The sequence below is a fragment of the Eleutherodactylus coqui genome, chromosome 12 (assembly GCF_035609145.1).
Source record: "Eleutherodactylus coqui strain aEleCoq1 chromosome 12, aEleCoq1.hap1, whole genome shotgun sequence".
Lineage (NCBI taxonomy): Eukaryota > Metazoa > Chordata > Amphibia > Anura > Eleutherodactylidae > Eleutherodactylus > Eleutherodactylus coqui.
In genome coordinates, this window is record NC_089848.1 from 90,087,079 (window position 1) to 90,105,698 (window position 18,620).

At 43.1% G+C, this 18,620-nt stretch overlaps 1 protein-coding gene across 1 annotated transcript; it reads right to left on the minus strand.

The window, feature by feature from the left end:
- Positions 1-1,923: 1,923 nt before the first annotated feature.
- Positions 1,924-18,225, minus strand: LOC136587215 (protein lifeguard 1-like). The gene is made up of 9 exons (XM_066585770.1): positions 17,922-18,225; positions 12,834-12,912; positions 10,834-10,887; positions 8,555-8,645; positions 8,195-8,232; positions 7,157-7,244; positions 5,019-5,108; positions 4,790-4,837; positions 1,924-2,073 (listed from the first exon to the last, which is right to left on the minus strand). Exons 1-9 carry the CDS (start codon positions 18,223-18,225, stop codon positions 1,924-1,926), a joined length of 942 nt encoding a protein of 313 aa, XP_066441867.1.
- Positions 18,226-18,620: the final 395 nt, after the last annotated feature.

Below are 18,620 nucleotides of genomic sequence, written 5' to 3' on the forward strand. Positions count from 1 at the left end.
ACACCTCAGTCCAAAACCTGGTCAGCAATGGGCATTCCCAGAATATGTGCAGTATTTTACCCTGCTCTCCTCCACATTTAAAGCACATTGGGGAGATGGAAGGAAACATAACATGCACGCGAGAGAGCACTCTGTACCAGCAAGTAAGCATCTTGAACCATGATTCCTGGATTTTGTTAGAGATAGAAGATTTACGTGTGATTGTGAAAATTCTATGTCTCTGTTTCATTGTAACTTATTCTCTATGTCTCCCAGTTATTTAGGTATGATGGAGCTGGTGTGTCCAACTTGGAATTCAGTTGTTTGTAAATTTCCTCTACTGACAACCAAGACCAATCTTGTATAAATTGACCTGCTCAGGTCCAATTGTTGGGTAGTCTCTAGCTTCTTGGAGGACTTTCCTTTGCAGCCATGGTAATGCTGTTAAGGGCATTGATAAAAAAAAAAATCCCCTTCTATGGAAATCCATTGGAAAAGCCTGAAAGAAGTACAAGAGTCTTAATAAAATGTTCATTTTAAAAATCAAAGCCAGGATTTAAAAATCTCCCCAGCCAGGAGAATAAACCCTTTGTCCATTTGCTTAGATCCATTCTTATTTCATTTAGCAAACCTGGATAATTTGCTGAATACAGGTCCTTTGTGCCTGCAGTTAAGTGATTGCCCAGGTATTTTATATTTTCATTATCCCATCTGAAGGAGAAGGACTCCCTCAAATCCACTACCAGGGATTGGGGATAGGGATATGTTGAGTGCTGCGGACTTTTGATAGTTAATCTTGAAGTTAAAAGTTTTGTGTATCTATGAAGTTCTGCTATTATGTTGGGGAGAGAAACTCGTGGCATCGAGAGCATAAATAAGGGGGAATTCAGGGAAAATCTTTAGTGAACCCCCCTCATATTACAATGTAGTGTTACCTAAAACTCCTTTGAAGACCACATCTTTAATACAAGATTCAGCTTCCACAATGCAATGGACGAAAAAGGGGTTCTTAGACGAAGAGGATAGATAAAAAAGATGGGCTTGATAAAAAAAAAAAAACATTAGAGATAATCATATAAATATGTATGTGTAAACGTGTGGTTAAGGCCAGATTCACATCTGCGTCTGAACCTTCGGCCAAAAGTTCCGTCATATCCGTCTCAAAATACCTGGAGAAAAAGCGCTGCGTGCCGGACAGCTGGACAAACACCATTACAGTTGATGGGGTCCGTCCGGTGCTGTTTGGTTCCATCCAGAGATGGAGCTGTTTGGCCGCGGGGGTTCCCCTTTCTTGCTCCCAGAACTGAGCAGAAAAACCGAACCTTGAGCGCAGATGTGAAACCACCTTAAGACTACCTACACACGGCCGAGCGTGATACGTTCTACAATCTTTGTTTATACGCATATGGAGTTCATATTCGCGCGAGTTTTGTGCCTCTCACACTCCAAACTGACACAAAATTCTCAGCCGCATGAAACTGGCCTAAACCATAGAACTGGCATATGGTTTAATCATTCCACAGACTATACAAAGGATCCAAATACAGAAAAAGCAATTAATATCAAATGATGTATCATTGAGTTGAAAAAGGTTAAACTTGATGGGCTTTGAAGGTTAAACTCGTCCCGCTGTTTTAAAAGGAAACAAAAGAATGTAAAAGTCCAAAAATTGTATATTTGTTACACAAGTTATATTTTACAATGGACATTTCAAACAGTTACAAATCAAAGCTCAATAAAATAAATAAATAACCTACACATTTATGAAGAAAAATATGTTCGAAGCATTTATATAAGGAAGGTATGGGGTAGGGTCCTCATTATTACATCTGTATTTGAGTCATTGGATTTGTAGTATTTGGAGACAGCAGGGTACAGTAGTGGGCACCTTACCCACCCCTTCTTTGTCTTCAGCCAATAACATAGATGAGTCTTTGAAGGCAATTAACGACACAAACCAAAGATCTGCAGGAGGAGCATGAATAGATTGATGATGTCCACATAAATACTCAGAGCAGCAAAGATATATTCCTCAGGGTTCACTGAGTAGCGATGCTTTCCACCTATGAGTAACTGTGTGTCCACAACCAAATACTGGAAAGAAAGCAGTGTTGAAAGTTATCAAAGCATAAAAAGGAATAATATATATACATATGAACATCCAGTGTAAAGTTCTGTACCTCTGTCCTTATGACAACCCTTCCTTCCTCTGTGCACTGCAGTTCATTGTTATAAGGATGCTGGACCTTATATTGGAGAGGACCTGTCATGTCCTTATGTCAGCGGGGTCGACTCCATAGCATTGCAGCTGCAGTCCCATTAACTCTGGTGATATCTCTCTTTTGTTTATACCCAACCATGTTTCCCTGTATATGCTCTTATTAAATTCGGCTCCCAACTCTGTGAATGTGTCAAATAGGAGGTCCCCACCGCTCACTGTTAACAAAGAGTGACATCACCCATTATCAGTGAGTGGGGGATACCGCCGACTTGTTAAATCTATGGTTCAAACAGCCAAATTTAAGAAGAGCCCATAGTGGTGAGTATAAAGGAAAAAAAGGACATCTTTGGAGACAGCGAGGCCGTGTTTGTAAAGCTGTGCAGCCAGCCCCCTAACAGGAGGACAAGACAGGTCCTCTTTAACCCCTTAAGGACCAGGGTGTTTTAGACCTAAAGGACCAGGCACTTTAGGGATTTTACCTGTGTGGTAAGTTCCCTATTTTTTTTCTGTGACATATAGGGGTATTTTTTTATATCTTTCTTCATTGACTATTTTTTCCCGTTTTATTGGGGATTAAAAGCTAATTTAAAGGGTTTTTTTAAATTTATAGTTTTTTAAAATTTGTATATTTGCGCTAAAATAAAGTATGTGGGGGGTTTCTCATTTTGCTTTGGACGTTGTATAGTTTTGGATTAGAAGCCACATATAGCGACGATTTTGGCATCGGCTGTGGGTCATTTTCTGTTTTCTGTATATATTTCTATTCTGTAATTTTTTTCACAGAAAGTACGACTTCTAACAACAATTTTTATTGATATAGAAATTAAAATTGGGGCTATGTAACTGGCAACACATAAACATACAAGGGTACAAACTGTACTACCCAATGACGTAACTGCTAGAAGACCGTTTGAATACCCGGCTAAGATGATTAGCTCGAGACACGATAAATACTTCACCAGCAGTTGGGTGTATTATAGTTTGTACTCCTCAGAGGACCAGAGTGCAATTGGTCCACATCCTGGACTGCTTGAACACTGATAGGTCTAAAGCAGCAACAAGCCGAATAAACTGTTTGAAGAGCAACCGAAATGCAGATATAATGGATGGGATATCAGGTCAGATCAGGCATAGGCACTCAAAGAGTGTGATGCCTAGAGGAGCGCAGCGGATCAGAGAGCAGCATCCACACCCACAAAACCGATACTCCCTAGAGTACGCCCATCACCAAGAGTATTGGATGTGCAAACAAAATGGGACACAAAGGTCCACTATGCTCACTAAGAGGCGTGCAGAGTCAGATGTCTAGAACTCACTATTCGTGATAAAGGGTAAAGATTAGAAACAAAGCTCGACTGAGGATTCAGAGCTTGATCAGAGATGCAATTATTAAAGATAACTTCAGGCTTAGTACACAGCTCGACTGAAGACTCAGTGCTTGATACTAAGGCCTCATGTCCACGGGCAAAATAGGATTTTAGATCCGCAGCGGATCACCTGCATGCGGATCCGCATCCCATAGGGATGCATTGACCACCCGCGGGTAGATAAATAACCGCGGATGGTCAATAAAAGTGAATTTAAAAAAAATCTGACCATGCTCCATTTTCGGGCGGGTCTCCCGCGCGGACGGCTCCCGCAGGCTTCTATTGAAGCCTATGGAAGCCGTCCGGATCCGCGGGAGACCAAAATCAGAATATACTCACCTGCTTCGGATCTTCCCTTCTTCGCAGCTTCATCTTCTCTCCGTCGAGGCCTGATCTTTTTTCTTCGGGCCGGCGCATGCGCGTGGCACGCAACCCTCGTGCCGTGCACATCCGCCGGGCCGAAGAAAGAAGATCCGGCCGCGACGGAGAGAAGATGAAGCCATGAAGAAGGGAAGATCCGGAGCGTGTGAGAGGTGAGTAATTTCTATTTTCAGCGCTCATGTCCGTGGGGCAGGAGGGACCCGCTACGGATTCTCCATGGAGAATCCGTAGCGGGCCTGATTTTCCCCGTGGACATGAGGCCTAAGGGTTCCTTCACACGAGCGTATGCGTTTTTCCGTTTGCTCAGGCGCAACGTTAATCATATGAATGGACAATTCATAAGTCCTGAGCTTAATTAACGTTTTCTCATCCATTGACACGACTGGGCGTGACGTTTTTAGCAAGAGTCTATGGGAGCCGCCGCCATATATCGGTCGAAAGATAGAACCAGAACTATCTTCTCCGGCCGTGCATCAAAGCACCTGCCGATTTTGGTCACGTATGTTCTATTTTTTCCAGTGCAATGCTTTTACGTGCCGCAAATTCGCCCGTGTGAACGAATGCATTGGAATCCAATGCCTTACATGGTCATGATATATTGCAATGTCTATGATGACTAACAATTGTAGCTGTAGATCAGAGTACCAGCCCTAATAGGATAGAGTCACTGCGCTACAAAGGACCAAAAAGCCCCACGTAACTTGCTGATATGAAAATAATACTACTGATCATGCAGAAACTATGAGAGCAATGTATTTTAAAAAATTAATTCTTCAAATATTTATATTTTGGGTATTTTTTTTACCTTAATTGTAAAATTCAGAAGAAGAACTTTACTTACAATTCCAAAAATGAAGGTCCCAATGCATGCGTAGAAAATATTCAGCCACTGAAAAAGCAGATAAAAGAGTGAGCAGATGCCACAACTACTGTGTTACTGGTCAGTCATAACTCGGAGTTCATGGTATAATTGGCAAAATTGGTGTCCAATCAACAGTATCATACGGATTCTAGATAAGGTCATGTACATGAGGCCCATATAGGACCATGTGTTTTATTGTAGTACTTACCATCGACCTGAAGATGGCACCTAATATGCCAAAAGATAAGAACACCAGGAAAAGAACCATAAGGCTCCCAGACAGGACGGTGAAATCCCACTAGAGGTAAAACAGTAGAAATGAGATACAACAACAACAAAATACTTATTTCAACTGTGTAACATTTCAGTGTCACTCCCTAATGATATTAACTGCAAGTGTACAGTAAACTAAAAAAAACTGATCATAAATCTGCACAGCAGCTGTATACACAAAACGGCAGTATTTCGTTTTCTTTGCAAATGCATTGAAGAGATAAAATTTGGTTCAAAAGTGTAACCTTAAGGCTGGGGTCACACGGGACTGAAATCTCATGGAATGACCGAACGGAAATTTCCGCGGGTTTTGGAGCGGCATCACCGCCTGCTTTCCACTACGGCAATCTCTCCCCATAGAGAAGAGAGAGCCCGCCGTGGAAACAGGGAAACAAATTGACATACCACGTATTTGAATTCCGCACGACATGTCAATTTCAGCGCGGCTTGGCCGCAGCATGTGGACGAGTTTTTTGCAAATCTCGTCCACTTTGCTGGCTAATCCTGTGATTAAAAGTCACAGGTGAAATTTCTGTGCAGAATGTCTGCACGGAAATTCCGCTGCAATTACGCCCCGTGTGAACCCAGCCTTAACTCTTTGCAATCCAATTTTGGATTCAGGGTTTCCCAGGGGGCTTTCTCTTTCTGCCATTTTACAATTGCGCCATCTGCTAGCTAGAGCCAGTACTGCAGTATGTGATATGTCGGAGAGGCCCCCAACAACAGAGCGGCCAGTAATATACAGTAAGAATACCCTGCCGGACGTCTTCCGACATCGGAGCTGTACAGGCTTCAATCAGAATTTTGGAAAAAGTCAGACAGTGGATTGGAAAGGATTAAAGCCCAGATTATACATGACATAGAGTACCATAGTCTGATGCTCATGCTATATAACATTATGACTGCACATTTGCTTGCCCGTTTCTCTACCATAGGCTTCAATGATGATGGTTACATATATACACCTCTAGAGGGAATAGGAATCTATGAGAAGGCCTTGGAGGAGATTCGGGGTCATGCAACATTTGAGATTGTCCTCTATTGGAGAGAGAGGAAAGTCACAAATTGATTTCAAAGTTCTACAGGCAATAACGGCTGGTGGCAAAAGATCCCAACAGCAAGCCCCCAAGATCGGCACATCATACAGGGACCTGTTACCTGAAAAGGGTTTTATCAAAATTGAACAACCCCTTAAAAGGGCCACTCCAGTGGAATTTTTTCATTGTGTAACTAGTCCTTAGTTTTTATAAGTTGGCTAGTATTACCTTGTTTAGTTATTATTTCCCATTTGAAAAGTCTTGGACTACTTCTTTTTAAGTGGGTCATATGATCACAAGATGAACCCTTGAGAATTACTTGTCTTTCTGTTCTCTTCAAGAGTCTTTATTTCAATCGCCAGGACATCATGTGTGATGATATTACATGAACTGTACCACACAAGCTCCTCACAGGTGAAGGGAGAAGAGAAACTGCTATCACAGTCAATGCTGATAATTAGAGGCTCCTGTCACACAGTTATAATGGAGATGATAGTTCAGCCTCTTGATTGTAACTTATGATCTTATCTTTCTTAGGAGACAATAGAGGGTAATGATAATCACACTGTCTTCCCTGCAGGCAGGGAAGGTACTGGCTCTAGATGCCCATCTGATGCTGATGCATCATGGGTTTACTAGGACAGCACAATGGAAGAGAAATCAGGGATAAATGTAAAAATCAAGATGGTGTCTGATAAGTATCAGACAGGATGCTGCATTGTATGGAAATGAAGGCAGTATACAGAGGAGACATCCAGAGTGGGACAGACAATCAGGTGAGGGGTGCAGGGATGTAAAAGTGTGTTTATGCTGGAGTGGCCCTTTAAAGGTAACCTGTCACGTACCCTAACAGCACCATAACTTGGTTTATGGTGCTGTCAGGACATGACAGGTTTCTGTTAAAGTATTATTTTATTGTAATTACTTTGGTCTGGTGATTGTGTGCATTATGTGTTGCTGATATGATTAGTGCAAGCAATTATATGGTGGAGATCACTGGTAATGTTAGGACCTCACAATATAAATTACGTCTTACCTTTGTTTGAAAAGCAAAAATTGTCAAACCAAAAGTAATAAGAATGGTGGCTCCAGTGGCCCACATCACAGCATCAGCATCAAAGAACCTGGAACAAAGTGCAAAATCATGTAAGCTACTGCACATATGCTTCAAAAGTAGCTCCACCCCTCATGGGTTTCACAACTCCTAAGGAGAATGCTATCAACAGACTGGCTACAGAGTATTCCACCCTTTTCTTCTAGTGATGTTATCATTCCCATCACCACTGGTTACGGAGAATTCCATCCCCACCCACTTATTCTAGTGATGTCATCATTTCCTTCACCAGACTAGCTGCAGTGTGTTCTATCCCTTCCCACTACTAATGATGTCATCATTCGCATCACCAAACTGGCTACAGAGTATTTAATTTCCAGCCACTTCTTCTTGTGATATCATTATTGCCATCTCAAGACTGGCTACAGCATGTTCTATCTTTACCCACTGCTAGTGATGTCATTATTCCCATCGCCAGGCTGGCTGTAGAGTATTCCATGTCTACCCACTTCTAGTGTTGTCATCATTCCCATCATTAGACTGGCTACAGAGTATTCCATCCCTACCTGCTTCCTCTAGTGATGTCATCATTGCCCTCATAAGACTGTCTACTGCCTGTTCTATATCTGCCCACTTCTTGTGATGTCATCATGCCCGTTACCCGACTGACTACAGAGTGCTGCTGTATCTTTGCACTATTTTTTACGTGCTGTGAACGGCTACAGAGTGCTCAATCCACACTCACTTAAAATCAAGATGCATATGGATGAAGTTATGATAATAACTAAAAGTAACTTTAGCAGGAATCTTACTAGGGAACCTAAAAACTCATTAGGGGTACAGTTGGTTTCTTGCAGTTATTGATGACTACACTACTGATAAAATGTGTATATGGTGCTGCCTGCCGTGTATTTAAAGATTTATGTTTTCTGACATTCTGAAAACCCGAAGTATCTAATTTAATACTATAAACAACTCAACTGCACAAATAATAACAAATGATACATATGAAGAACTCACGCTGCAAACGATCCTAGTAAACAGCCTTCAAACACAGTCTACAAAATCAAAGCGATATACAGAGTTACTAATACACCAAACATGCAGGGAGACATCAAAACATAAAATCTACCCTGGAGGGCATACAACTAGACTGCTCAAATATGAGGGGGCTATCATACTCCTTAAAATTAAAAGGACTGCTAAAACAACTGTAATCTGGAAGAAGAAATGGAATAATGCAACAAAAAACAATGGTGAGGGGGGGGGGCGGGGTGCAAAGACATTTTTACAGAAAATGCATAATGTAGAGCATTTCCTTAATATTGAGGGTTCTTTGAATTATGGGGTACAAGTAATGGATGCCATCATTGAACTTACAAAAATTCCAAGTAGGATGAAGTTTAATGGAACTTTCCGTCGGGCTTGGTCACAGCAGGCAAGAACCATAACCATAATAAAGATGGCAGGTCTGCAAGGAAAAACAAACAGCAAACTATAATTTACCAAAAGAGGAATAGAATATAATGAAATGCTGACAAAACCATGTGTGGGAGTGGCATCATGCGAGGGAAACATGGGCTCATAGGGTTTGGGAGGTGCCCATGAAGATTCAGGTAAACCCCATGCTCTGCAAAAGCCTTTCTAGAATCAAGGTTTTCTAGAAGTTTAACAGTGAAAGCCAAGCCTTATCGATAAGTCATCAATAATTGATTGTGTGGGGGGACTCCTAGCACCCCCTCAATTTGCTGTATGAAGATTCCACAGTGCTTCAATGGAAATGAGCTGCAGTATCAGGCACAGCCACAGCCATCGGTAGGACACTGTGCTTTCATTCAGTTGATAAGGGAGGGTGTCAGATGTTGGAAACCCAACAATCTAATATTGATGACCTATCCTAAATACCTCCCAGGTGACCCTCTTCTGGAGGCACAGTCCCTACTTTTGATCTAAGTCCCTCTGTCCCTCTTTGCCCCTTAAATGTTCCTCTATTTGACCTGGGAAATACATTTGCGTTCACCCTCTCCATTCCAGTGTCAGAAGTTTTCCAACATTCTGATTGAAACCTGTACAGCTCTGATGTCGGAAGATGTCCAAAAGGGTATTCTTACTGTATGTAGCCGGCCGCTCCACTGTCGGAGCCACTCCGGTGTGTCACATACTGCAGTACTGGCTTTAGCCAGTAGATAGCCCCGTTGTATAAAGGCAGAAAAAGAAGGCCCCCTAGAAAATCCCGAATCCAAAATTGGATTGGAAAGGGTTAATAAACTTACTCTATTGCTCCATAAACTATCTTTTCGGATCTTAGCTGTATATAATACCTATAATTGCATATTATTCCATTTTGCAATTTGGATCTTAAACCATTAAGGACCAAGCACAGTAAATTTACGGTGCTTGGTCCTGGGCTTTAATCTCAGCCCATAGTAAAAAAAACGGCGGTGGATTAAAGCCCCTGCTTCTGCAATCAATCAATGCAATCAAAATAAATAAATTAAAAAAAACTAAATTACAGAATAAAATAAAAATATATACATAAAAAAGAAAATAACCCAAAAACCAACAAAACATTTCTATAAATGTTAGAAAAATCATTTTTTTTAGCTTCTCGCCCCCAATAAAACTGGAAAAAAAAAGTCACTGAAAAAGATATTTAAAAAATAGCCCTATATGTCACGGAAAAGAAAACGCAGCAAAAATGATTTTGGTAGCTGAGGGAAAACAATAGGGGAGTTAAACCACCACATGGGTAAAATCCCTAAAAAGTGTCCTTAAGGTACAAAACAGCCTGATCCTTAAGGGGTTTAAAATGTTCAGTATTTTGGTGATATTTGTACCAGTGTTTACATTATGAATATGCCGTGGCACCATTGGCACCTGCTTCTTCCGAGTCGCGGGTTCGATTCCAGGGTGATGTCAGAACATTAGTTTTGGATCACATGATGCATCTGCTGGAATAATCATGTTTCATTCAGTCCTAAACATCAAGGGTCAAACCTCTCCCTGCTGCTGTTTAGCTGAAGACCTGGCCAGTGACTGACATCCCAATCAGTCGGTCAGTAACTTTACTAGAGTTGTTTGGCTGATGGGCTGGCTGGGATGATTATCAGTCCAGCCAGTAACTTTCTTATGATATATAAACCAACTCCTTGCTGAGGGTGTTGGTTATAGTCCTAGTATTCTGGCCATGTTACGACTCTTAGCATACTTGCTTGTTGTCAGTTTTATATGCTCTGTAGTTATCAGTGTTCTATGCTCTACCCCCAGTCCATCTGTAGCCTCCGATACAACGTGCAAGCAGTGGGGTTGCCCTTCTTGGGGCGGGTGCTTAGCTTTGTTGTGGGTCCAGTTGGAGAGGTTCAGGGGTTTTTGTTCTGTCCACCATTATCTGCCCAGTCCTGCATCTTCCTGTCCTCCATATACAGGCTGTCCAAACTGCTCTAGTATCCTGCTCTCCTTAGTTTCATTGGCAGTTCTGGACAGACGTGACTCTATTCTAGCGAACAGAAATGTATGGGAAAATGGAGGTTTCACACAATGAAACATAAATGTCCCTTCTTGACCAACCCAAAAGTTGAGAGGTATGATATTAAAGTCTACGAAAACCCTGTAATCCAGGATTGTGAACATTTATAAGCAAATTTTTTACAAACACTTACATAAGTGCGAATAACAGATAAGGGTTTTGCCATGTCCATCGCCTCAGTGTTTGCCTAATGGGGAAAGAAGTCAAGTCATTAAGATATTACAAGAAAATCATGAAAAGAATCGGTGCAAAAACATGTCCTGTAACTTCTATACACAGAGCTGGATTACTACCTATTAGAGATGAGCGAACGTACTCGGTTCGGGTGTTTTTGCACTCGAGCACCGCTTTTTCCGAGTAACTGACTACTCGGACGAAAAGATTCGGGGGGCGCCAGGGCGCGGGGGGCGGCGTGGTGGCGCGGGGGGTAGCAGTGGGGAACAGGGGAGAGCTCTCTCTCCCCCCCCCCCCCCACTCCTCTCTGCAACCCCCTGCTTACCCCCGGCGCCCCCCGAATCTTTTCGTCCCAGTAGTCAGTTACTCGGAAAAAGCGGTGCTCGAGTGCAAAAACACCCGAACCGAGTACGTTCGCTCATCTCTACTACTTATGCATATGTATTGGGACATTAGGTGAGAGCGCTAGCTTTATTTCAATTTCCACATTCTTGGTCTTTGGTATATCTGTACTAGTATATTAGGGAATTACATAGATAGCACTTCCCTAATACAGTACATACCAAATCAGTCCTGTCATAAGTGATAGTGTTTCTAGTATAAAGCAGGGAATACAAATTTTGGCTTTCCTGGCACCCATCAGCTGTTTTATCAAATTCTTTTTTACACTTCTATTTAATCCCTATGGGGGACTTGAACTTGCAATAATTTGATCGCTTGTTCTATAAACTGCAGTTTTGCAGTATATAGCAACTTTTGATGTTGCCTTTCAAGCCCTGCCTCAGCATTTATACATGGCAGCCACGAGAGTTTTCCCCTAGTGGCAGGTGCAGGAAATCACAATTTTATCATTTAAAGGGGTTTTTCCACCATAGAAAGTTATAAGATGTTACATTGAACTAAACTCAACAGTGAAGGATTTGCGATAGAACTTAGAAAAGGGCGGAACTCTATGATAGCCCCACTTCCCATGCTGTTAAAAAAACAGGAGGGGCAAGAGCATAGCTAAAGGCTCATGGGCCTGGGTGCAAAAGTTTATCTTGGGGCCCCCCAACTTCTCTTAACCCCTTAATGCAGAGGCATAACTTGATGCTCCTTGGCTCCAATGCAAAACCTGTAACAGGGCCCCCAACTATAAAGTTTTATTCATAGTTCTGGGCTCCCTATATGGATAATAGAAGCCTTATGGACCCCCTAAGGCTCCTGGGCCCGGGTGCAACCACATACGTCAGTGGGGAGGGGTACCATGCTTCCATCCAATAGGTTCTGCAGAGGTATTGTTACATCTTTCATTTTTGCATAAAAAAATAATAAAATGGCGGCAAGGGACGCGCATATTTTTGTTTTTACACAGGGGCCTTCTATGTGAGTTCATTTGTCTATAGATGGCTCTACTACTGCTACTTGGCCTAAGGCGTCCTGTCCACGGGCGTATGGGTAAAATGATGTGGGAGGCCCACAGCATTTTACCGGTGTTTGCATATCTTGTATATTGCACATGACTGCATATCTCACGCACGCGGTCATGCACAGTGGGACTCTGTCTTTTTTTTTAAATTCTCACTCTGTTTCATAGCGGGATTGCGTAGGAATCGCCACTCATACGCAATGTATTGTGTATGGAGAGCATTGCATACACCGCCCATATAAAGGTATAGGGCTCATCCTGCATGGTGTGCCATGAAATAGAGCATGCCGCGATCTATTCCCCGAGCATATCCTCACGCAGTGTCTGCATGCACATGTATAAATAAAAGTCCATTGACTTTCATTGACTCCACCGCGCATCACACGGCCATGCATTGCGTGCGATGAAAACCCGCAGTACGGTCAACCAGGACAACATTTTAATGAATCTACACCATCAAACAGCTGTGATATAATTAGTAGATAAGCCATTTCTGACACATATACATATCTAGGTTTAGTTACAAGGAGTTTCAGTAAAAATCAACTTACCAAAATGTAAACATGAATACGAGTCCAAAAGTGATAATCAGCTGTACGGTCAATGTGGCGTAGACCTTTCGGATGAAGGCTGGAATGACAACAGAATTCAGTTTATAGTGGTTGTCTAGTTATAAACTATTGCTGGCTTATCCTAAGGATAGGTCATCCATCAATAGTAGAATAGTAGTGGCCTGTCACCTGGGAGTCCTGCCAATCAGCAGTTCTCTGGGCGGCTGTGTTTGTGCACTTAGTTGATTTCAGCAGGAAGTAGATGGCTCCGTTCTCACGGCAGTGGCCAGACTTTGTATTACAGGCCATTCGCTTCAGTGGGATTGTGGCTTGCAATACCAATCCAGACCACTATAGTAAGAACAGAGCTATCTTCTTCCTGCAGAAATGAGCTCAGTAAACAAGCGCATCGACCCAGAGATCAGCTGATTGATGGAGGTCTTAGGCTACAGACACTCACCGATTACTACTGATGACCTGTCTTGACTAGAGATGAGCGAGTATACTCAGTAAGGGCAATTGCTCGAGCGAGCATTGCCTTTACCGAGTACCTGCCCGCTCGAGATGAAACGTTTGGGTGCCGGCGCGGGGGAGCGGTGAGTAGCGGCTGTCAGCAGGAGGGAGCGGGGGGGAGAGAGGGAGGGAGAGATCTCCCCTCTGTTCCGCTCTTCCCCGCAGCTCTCTGCCCGCCGCCGGTACCCGAACGTTTCATCTCGAGCGGGCAGGTACTTGGTAAAGGCAATGCTCGCTCGAGTAATTGCCTTTACCGAGTATACTCGCTCATCTCTAGTCTTGACCATAGGCCATCATTAGTTTGCAACGTTCCATTTCAATGCATATGTAATATTTAGCATTACTAAAGAGTGAAAAACGCTAATTGTTTCATGCTCCCACTTTACAACATTTTTGAGGGACTTTTGTGCTGTTTTGGGATTTATAGGACAAACTTATAAAATGTTCTATCGACCCTCCATTCCCTGATGTGATCATAGATATAAGACAGTCACAAGTCCAGGGGGCGTCCTGAACTGTTCTTCTCTATGTAATAAGCAGCGCAGACGTGTCTGGCAGTTACTGATCATCGTGTCCTTATTGATAACATATGCAAACCTCACCATGATGGCTGACGGGTGTATAACAACTGCTACTGTTATAGTGGCGGAACACAATGTTGTCACATTGTAGAGATTAAAATAATAAAAAGTGCTTACTGCAGCTGCCACCAGGTACAGCCCGTTTGTGTAGCCTTCAACAAAGGGAACCCGTGATGGGCTGATAGGCAGGGGCGTAACTATAGAGGGTGCAGGGGATGCAGTTGCACCCGGGCCCAGGAGCCTTAGGGGGCCCATAAGGCCTCTCTTTTCCATATAGGGAGCCTAGTACTATGAATAAAGCATTATAGTTGGGGACCCCGTTACAGGTTTTGCATTGGGGCCCAGAAGCTTCAAGTTATGTCTCTGTGCAGCATGGTTTAGGTATGGGTACGGGTACAGATACAGATAGAGGGGCCCAGCTCACGTTTTGCATCAGGGCCCCTGAGCCTTTAGCTACGCCCCTGCTGATAGCACAGGGGTCATGGAGTGCAGGGGTGTGCCTTTTATACTTACTTAGTTCCTCGTTACTTTACTATCAACCCTGGAAGCCGCCATGCAGTGCATTGAGTGGACTCATCTCTGCACACGCGCACACCATAGAGAGCACTGAAAGGGGAATGAGTCGGTTCAATGCACCAAGTGGCAGTTTCCCAGGCGGACAGCGCTGGAATGGGGAACTCAGTAAGTATAAAAAGCACTATACAATTTTGCACCAACTTGGTTAAATAAAAAAGTTGTGACGGCTTCTTTGCCTAGAGGGCACATAAGACATTTGTCCTTCTGTAGATGCCACCAGTATTGAAGAGGACCCGTCATGGCATAAAGCCCGCCGGGTTATCTGCACAACGCTCCAACTCCTCATTTTTCCCCATACTCACCTATTTTCCCAAAAAAAGTCTCCTCTTAGTTCCGGCTCCCGACGCTATCTATATGGGCTCCTTCACACTGGCGATTGTGATATTGGTGCGAGAAAATCGCAGCTTTGTTCAGGAAATTTTTGAGCGTCAGCTATGCCTCTTCTTGTAAAAAATTGTGCATCGCACGATTTTATTGCGCAAAAGCCAATAGGAGTTTCTAATGCTAAAAACACCGTGTGAAAATCGCAAGTTGATGCGATAAAAAGGAGGCTCCATAGGGAAACACGGGCTAGAAAAAAAACATTAAAAAATCGCAAAATGCAGAAAGATAGAACATGCTATGATTTTTTCCCACGCCGCATCGCATGAGGGAAAATATTGCAAATGGGAATGAAACCATTGAAAATCATTGGTTTCATAATTGTGCATTTCCAGTTACTCTCGCATCGTGCGAAAATTGTGCCGTTTTATCGGCAGTGTGAAGGCAGCTTGTGTGTCAAGTGAGTTGCTCCCACTACCTGCTGGTTGACCTCAGACTTAATTGACAGCAGGGATGGCACTAGAGATGAGCGAGTATACTCGCTAAGGCACATTACTCGAGCGAGTAGTGCCTTAGCCGAGTATCTCCCCGCTCGTCTCTAAAGATTCGGGGGCCGGCGCGGGTGAGAGGTGAGTTGCGGTGGGGAACGAGGGGGAGAGAGAGATCTCCCCTCCGTTCCTCTCCGCTCTCCCCCGCGGGCCTCTGAATCTTTAGAGACAAGCGGGGAGATACTCGGCTAAGGCACTACTCGCTCAAGTAATGTGCCTTAGCGAGTATACTCGCTCATCTCTAGATGGAACCCATTGCACGTGAGTGGTCGGGACCACCCACTTGACATATTAACCCTTTCCAATCCATTTTGTATCCTGGTTTTCCTAGGGGGCTTACTCTTTTTCTACCATTATACAACGGCGCTATATGCTTGCTAAAGCCAGTACTGCATGAGGTGACACGTTGGATAGGCTCCGACAGCAGAGAGGCTGACAATATACAGTAAGAGAACCCTGACAGGCGTCTTCCAACATCGGAGCTGCACAGCCTTAAATCATAATGTCTTCAGAGGTCAGACAGTGGATTGGAAAGGGTTAACAGCCCTGAGAACTGGACTAAGTAGATACTGTCTGGGCGAACAAAAGTGAGTGTGCAAAATATCGAGGATAGAGTCTACGGGGCCGCGGCGGCAGAGCTATGCAGTTAGTCCCACTGATTGTATCCCATCACAGGACCTCTTTACAGTTAACAAGAGTTTAGAAAGTCCTTGATATTATCTGAAATATTGCTCCTACATGAGGATGAAGTAGGTCTATATAATAACCCTTTACACTCAGTATAAAGTTTGATCCATTGGTTAACCATTAGCTGCTGAACTGATGTGTCAGCAGGATTGTTTGCTTGACTCATCACAATCAATACTTGCAACAATCTGTCTAATCCCGCTATCTACTTCTGCTAAAATATGAAAATGATTCTTGTTATCTCCTGCCATGTAAGATATTAACCTAATAGTTACTGCCATAAGAAGAAATCAAATGAGTGTGTCTGAACTGCAAAACCAGACCAGGCCACAGGCACAAGTGGCACTCTTTCTGGAAAAAAGAATCACCTTTTTACTGTGACTACTCCTGGCATATCTGCTTTACTAAATACTAGTATTCCCCATGAAATTGAAAAGAATCTGAGCATCTTGTCTTAGAACTGTGCCGTTCCTCTGTTTTTCCTCCTGGAACTGTATAAATAAATTGATAACTGAGCGCTAACTATTCTCCTTGTCATAGGGGTGTATCTCTGCAGAGCTTGACACTGTCAGCACTGACTGGATAATGTAAGGACATCCTTAATCAGTAACACCCAGATGTCCATTTATTCATAAATTTCTAGGAGGAATAACAGAGGAACTGCATGAAATAGAGTTTTTTCAAGAAAAAAACACTTGAAAATTCTTATTTCATGGGAAATACAAGTATTTACAAAAATGGAGAAGTCAGGACTTTTCTCACCTACTGAGTCCCTCGGTATTATAAGTAGAATATAATTAGGTGTAAACGGTACAGGTTAGTTTAGACGTAACGATTATTGTTCCAAATATAGTTCAAATGAACGAAAGTGAATGATAGTTGTTCAGTTTAAATGGAGCCAACGACCAAACGATGAACAAGAATCGTTCGCCAGTGAGAATCGTGCATTTCTCATTGGGTGTGAAAGGGCCATTACATGGGGGTCAGAGGCAGACTTAAAGCGTCTATCAATATCTAAATGGGTAGGGCAGATCCCTATAGATGCTACAAAGTGGGAACTTTAAGAGGCCCATAAGGTCTTTTATCCCATATGAGGAGACTGGTAATATAAATGAAAGATTATAATCGGAGGTTCTGTTACAGATTTTGCATTGGGGCTACAGCTTCCAGCTACACCTAGTAACATACATACCATGTTTCCCCAAAAATAAGACCTACCCTGATAATAAGCCCTACCCTGATTTTCGGTGGGGGCTTGAAATATATGTACCACCCCAAAAATAAGCCCTAGCTACACTACATTAAAAAACAACAATATTCACCTAGCAGTTGCAGTTCAGGTCCCTCCCGCTGATATCATTGAATGGCTGTGATTGGTTCATCAAACAATGACTTTGATTGGCTGAGGCTGTGCTCCTGAACCAATCAGAGAAATTGCTTGCTGGAGGCGGGGTATTTAAGCCCCGTCACCAGCAACAGATGCTCCGTCGGCATTGAGGACTACACGGAAGCCTGCAGGAGCGCCGTAGCCCAGCAGGAGGGATCAGAACGGCAACTGCTAGGTGAGTATAAGACACCCCCTGAAAAAAGACAAATGTCCATCCAGTTCAGCCTGTTTCCACCCCCACTCATTGATCCAGAGGAAGGGGGAAAAAACAATGAGGTAGAAGTTAATTAACCCCTGCCTGCTTTATATAACTCCCATAACACCAACATATTCTCCAGCCGTGTTGTCATTACTCACATCAGTTGTAACGGGAAACCGTAACCCCCAGCATGTAGGGCCACATGCAACCCCAAATCTGACTTACCTGTACAGTGGTGATAGTTAGTTGTCTACATTTCCTTTAGGATTTTCTTACCTATTCTGATTGAACGTTCAGAGAATTCATTGCTATCCTGTACCCCAGCCGTGTACTCTGGGGGAACCTCCACATCTGGTTTAGGACCATCTTCACCTCGGAAGCCATAAGGAGGCTGGTCAGGAGGAGGACAGGTGATATACGCTGCGGCTCCTGCCTGTGGAGGGCTTTGCTCACTGTATGGCGGTGGATTTGGCATGTAGTTCGTAGTATATGATGGCGGCTCGGGAAGGTAGGCTGGGTTTTGAATGGCATATACATGCTGTGGATTGTCATTGTCTCCGTTGTGCTGATTCTTCTGCATTTTTCCTTATATCTGGAATATAAATTAACAGTACTATTATAATATAAGATTATATAAGATATCCTTATCATTGGTCACTGCACGTTGGTATTATTTGAGCACTGTATGGTGGTAAGCTATTGTGTGGTACTGCTAGTCTGGCGCTGTATCGTATACCATACACTCTGTGAACAGCTCAGATATATCGGAGAATTAAAAGCCAAAAGGATATGATATTCCGTTGAGCGAGCATCACATAGGCGTATTCGCGCCCGTATTAGCGGACACAAAATTTGCATGCACAATACCCAGTGAACAGAACCCACTGATTTCAATAGCTTCGTTCACATGCACGTATTTTTGCTGCGCATTTTGGTCGCACAAAAAAAACACAGCATGCTCCATTGTCTTGCGCA

What these genes read in the sequence shown, in the direction of transcription:
- LOC136587215 (XM_066585770.1), bottom strand. Translation starts at nt 18,225, where the DNA reads ATGCAGAAGAATCAGCACAACGGAGACAATGACAATCCACAGCATGTA. An exon ending in TCATCCTACTTGGAATTTTT is followed by an intron (nt 8,233 to 8,554) that starts GTAAGTTCAATG and finishes TTGATTTTGTAG; the next exon opens with ACTGTGTTTGAAGGCTGTTT. An exon ending in TTACTAGGATCGTTTGCAGC is followed by an intron (nt 7,245 to 8,194) that starts GTGAGTTCTTCA and finishes ACTTTGTTCCAG; the next exon opens with GTTCTTTGATGCTGATGCTG.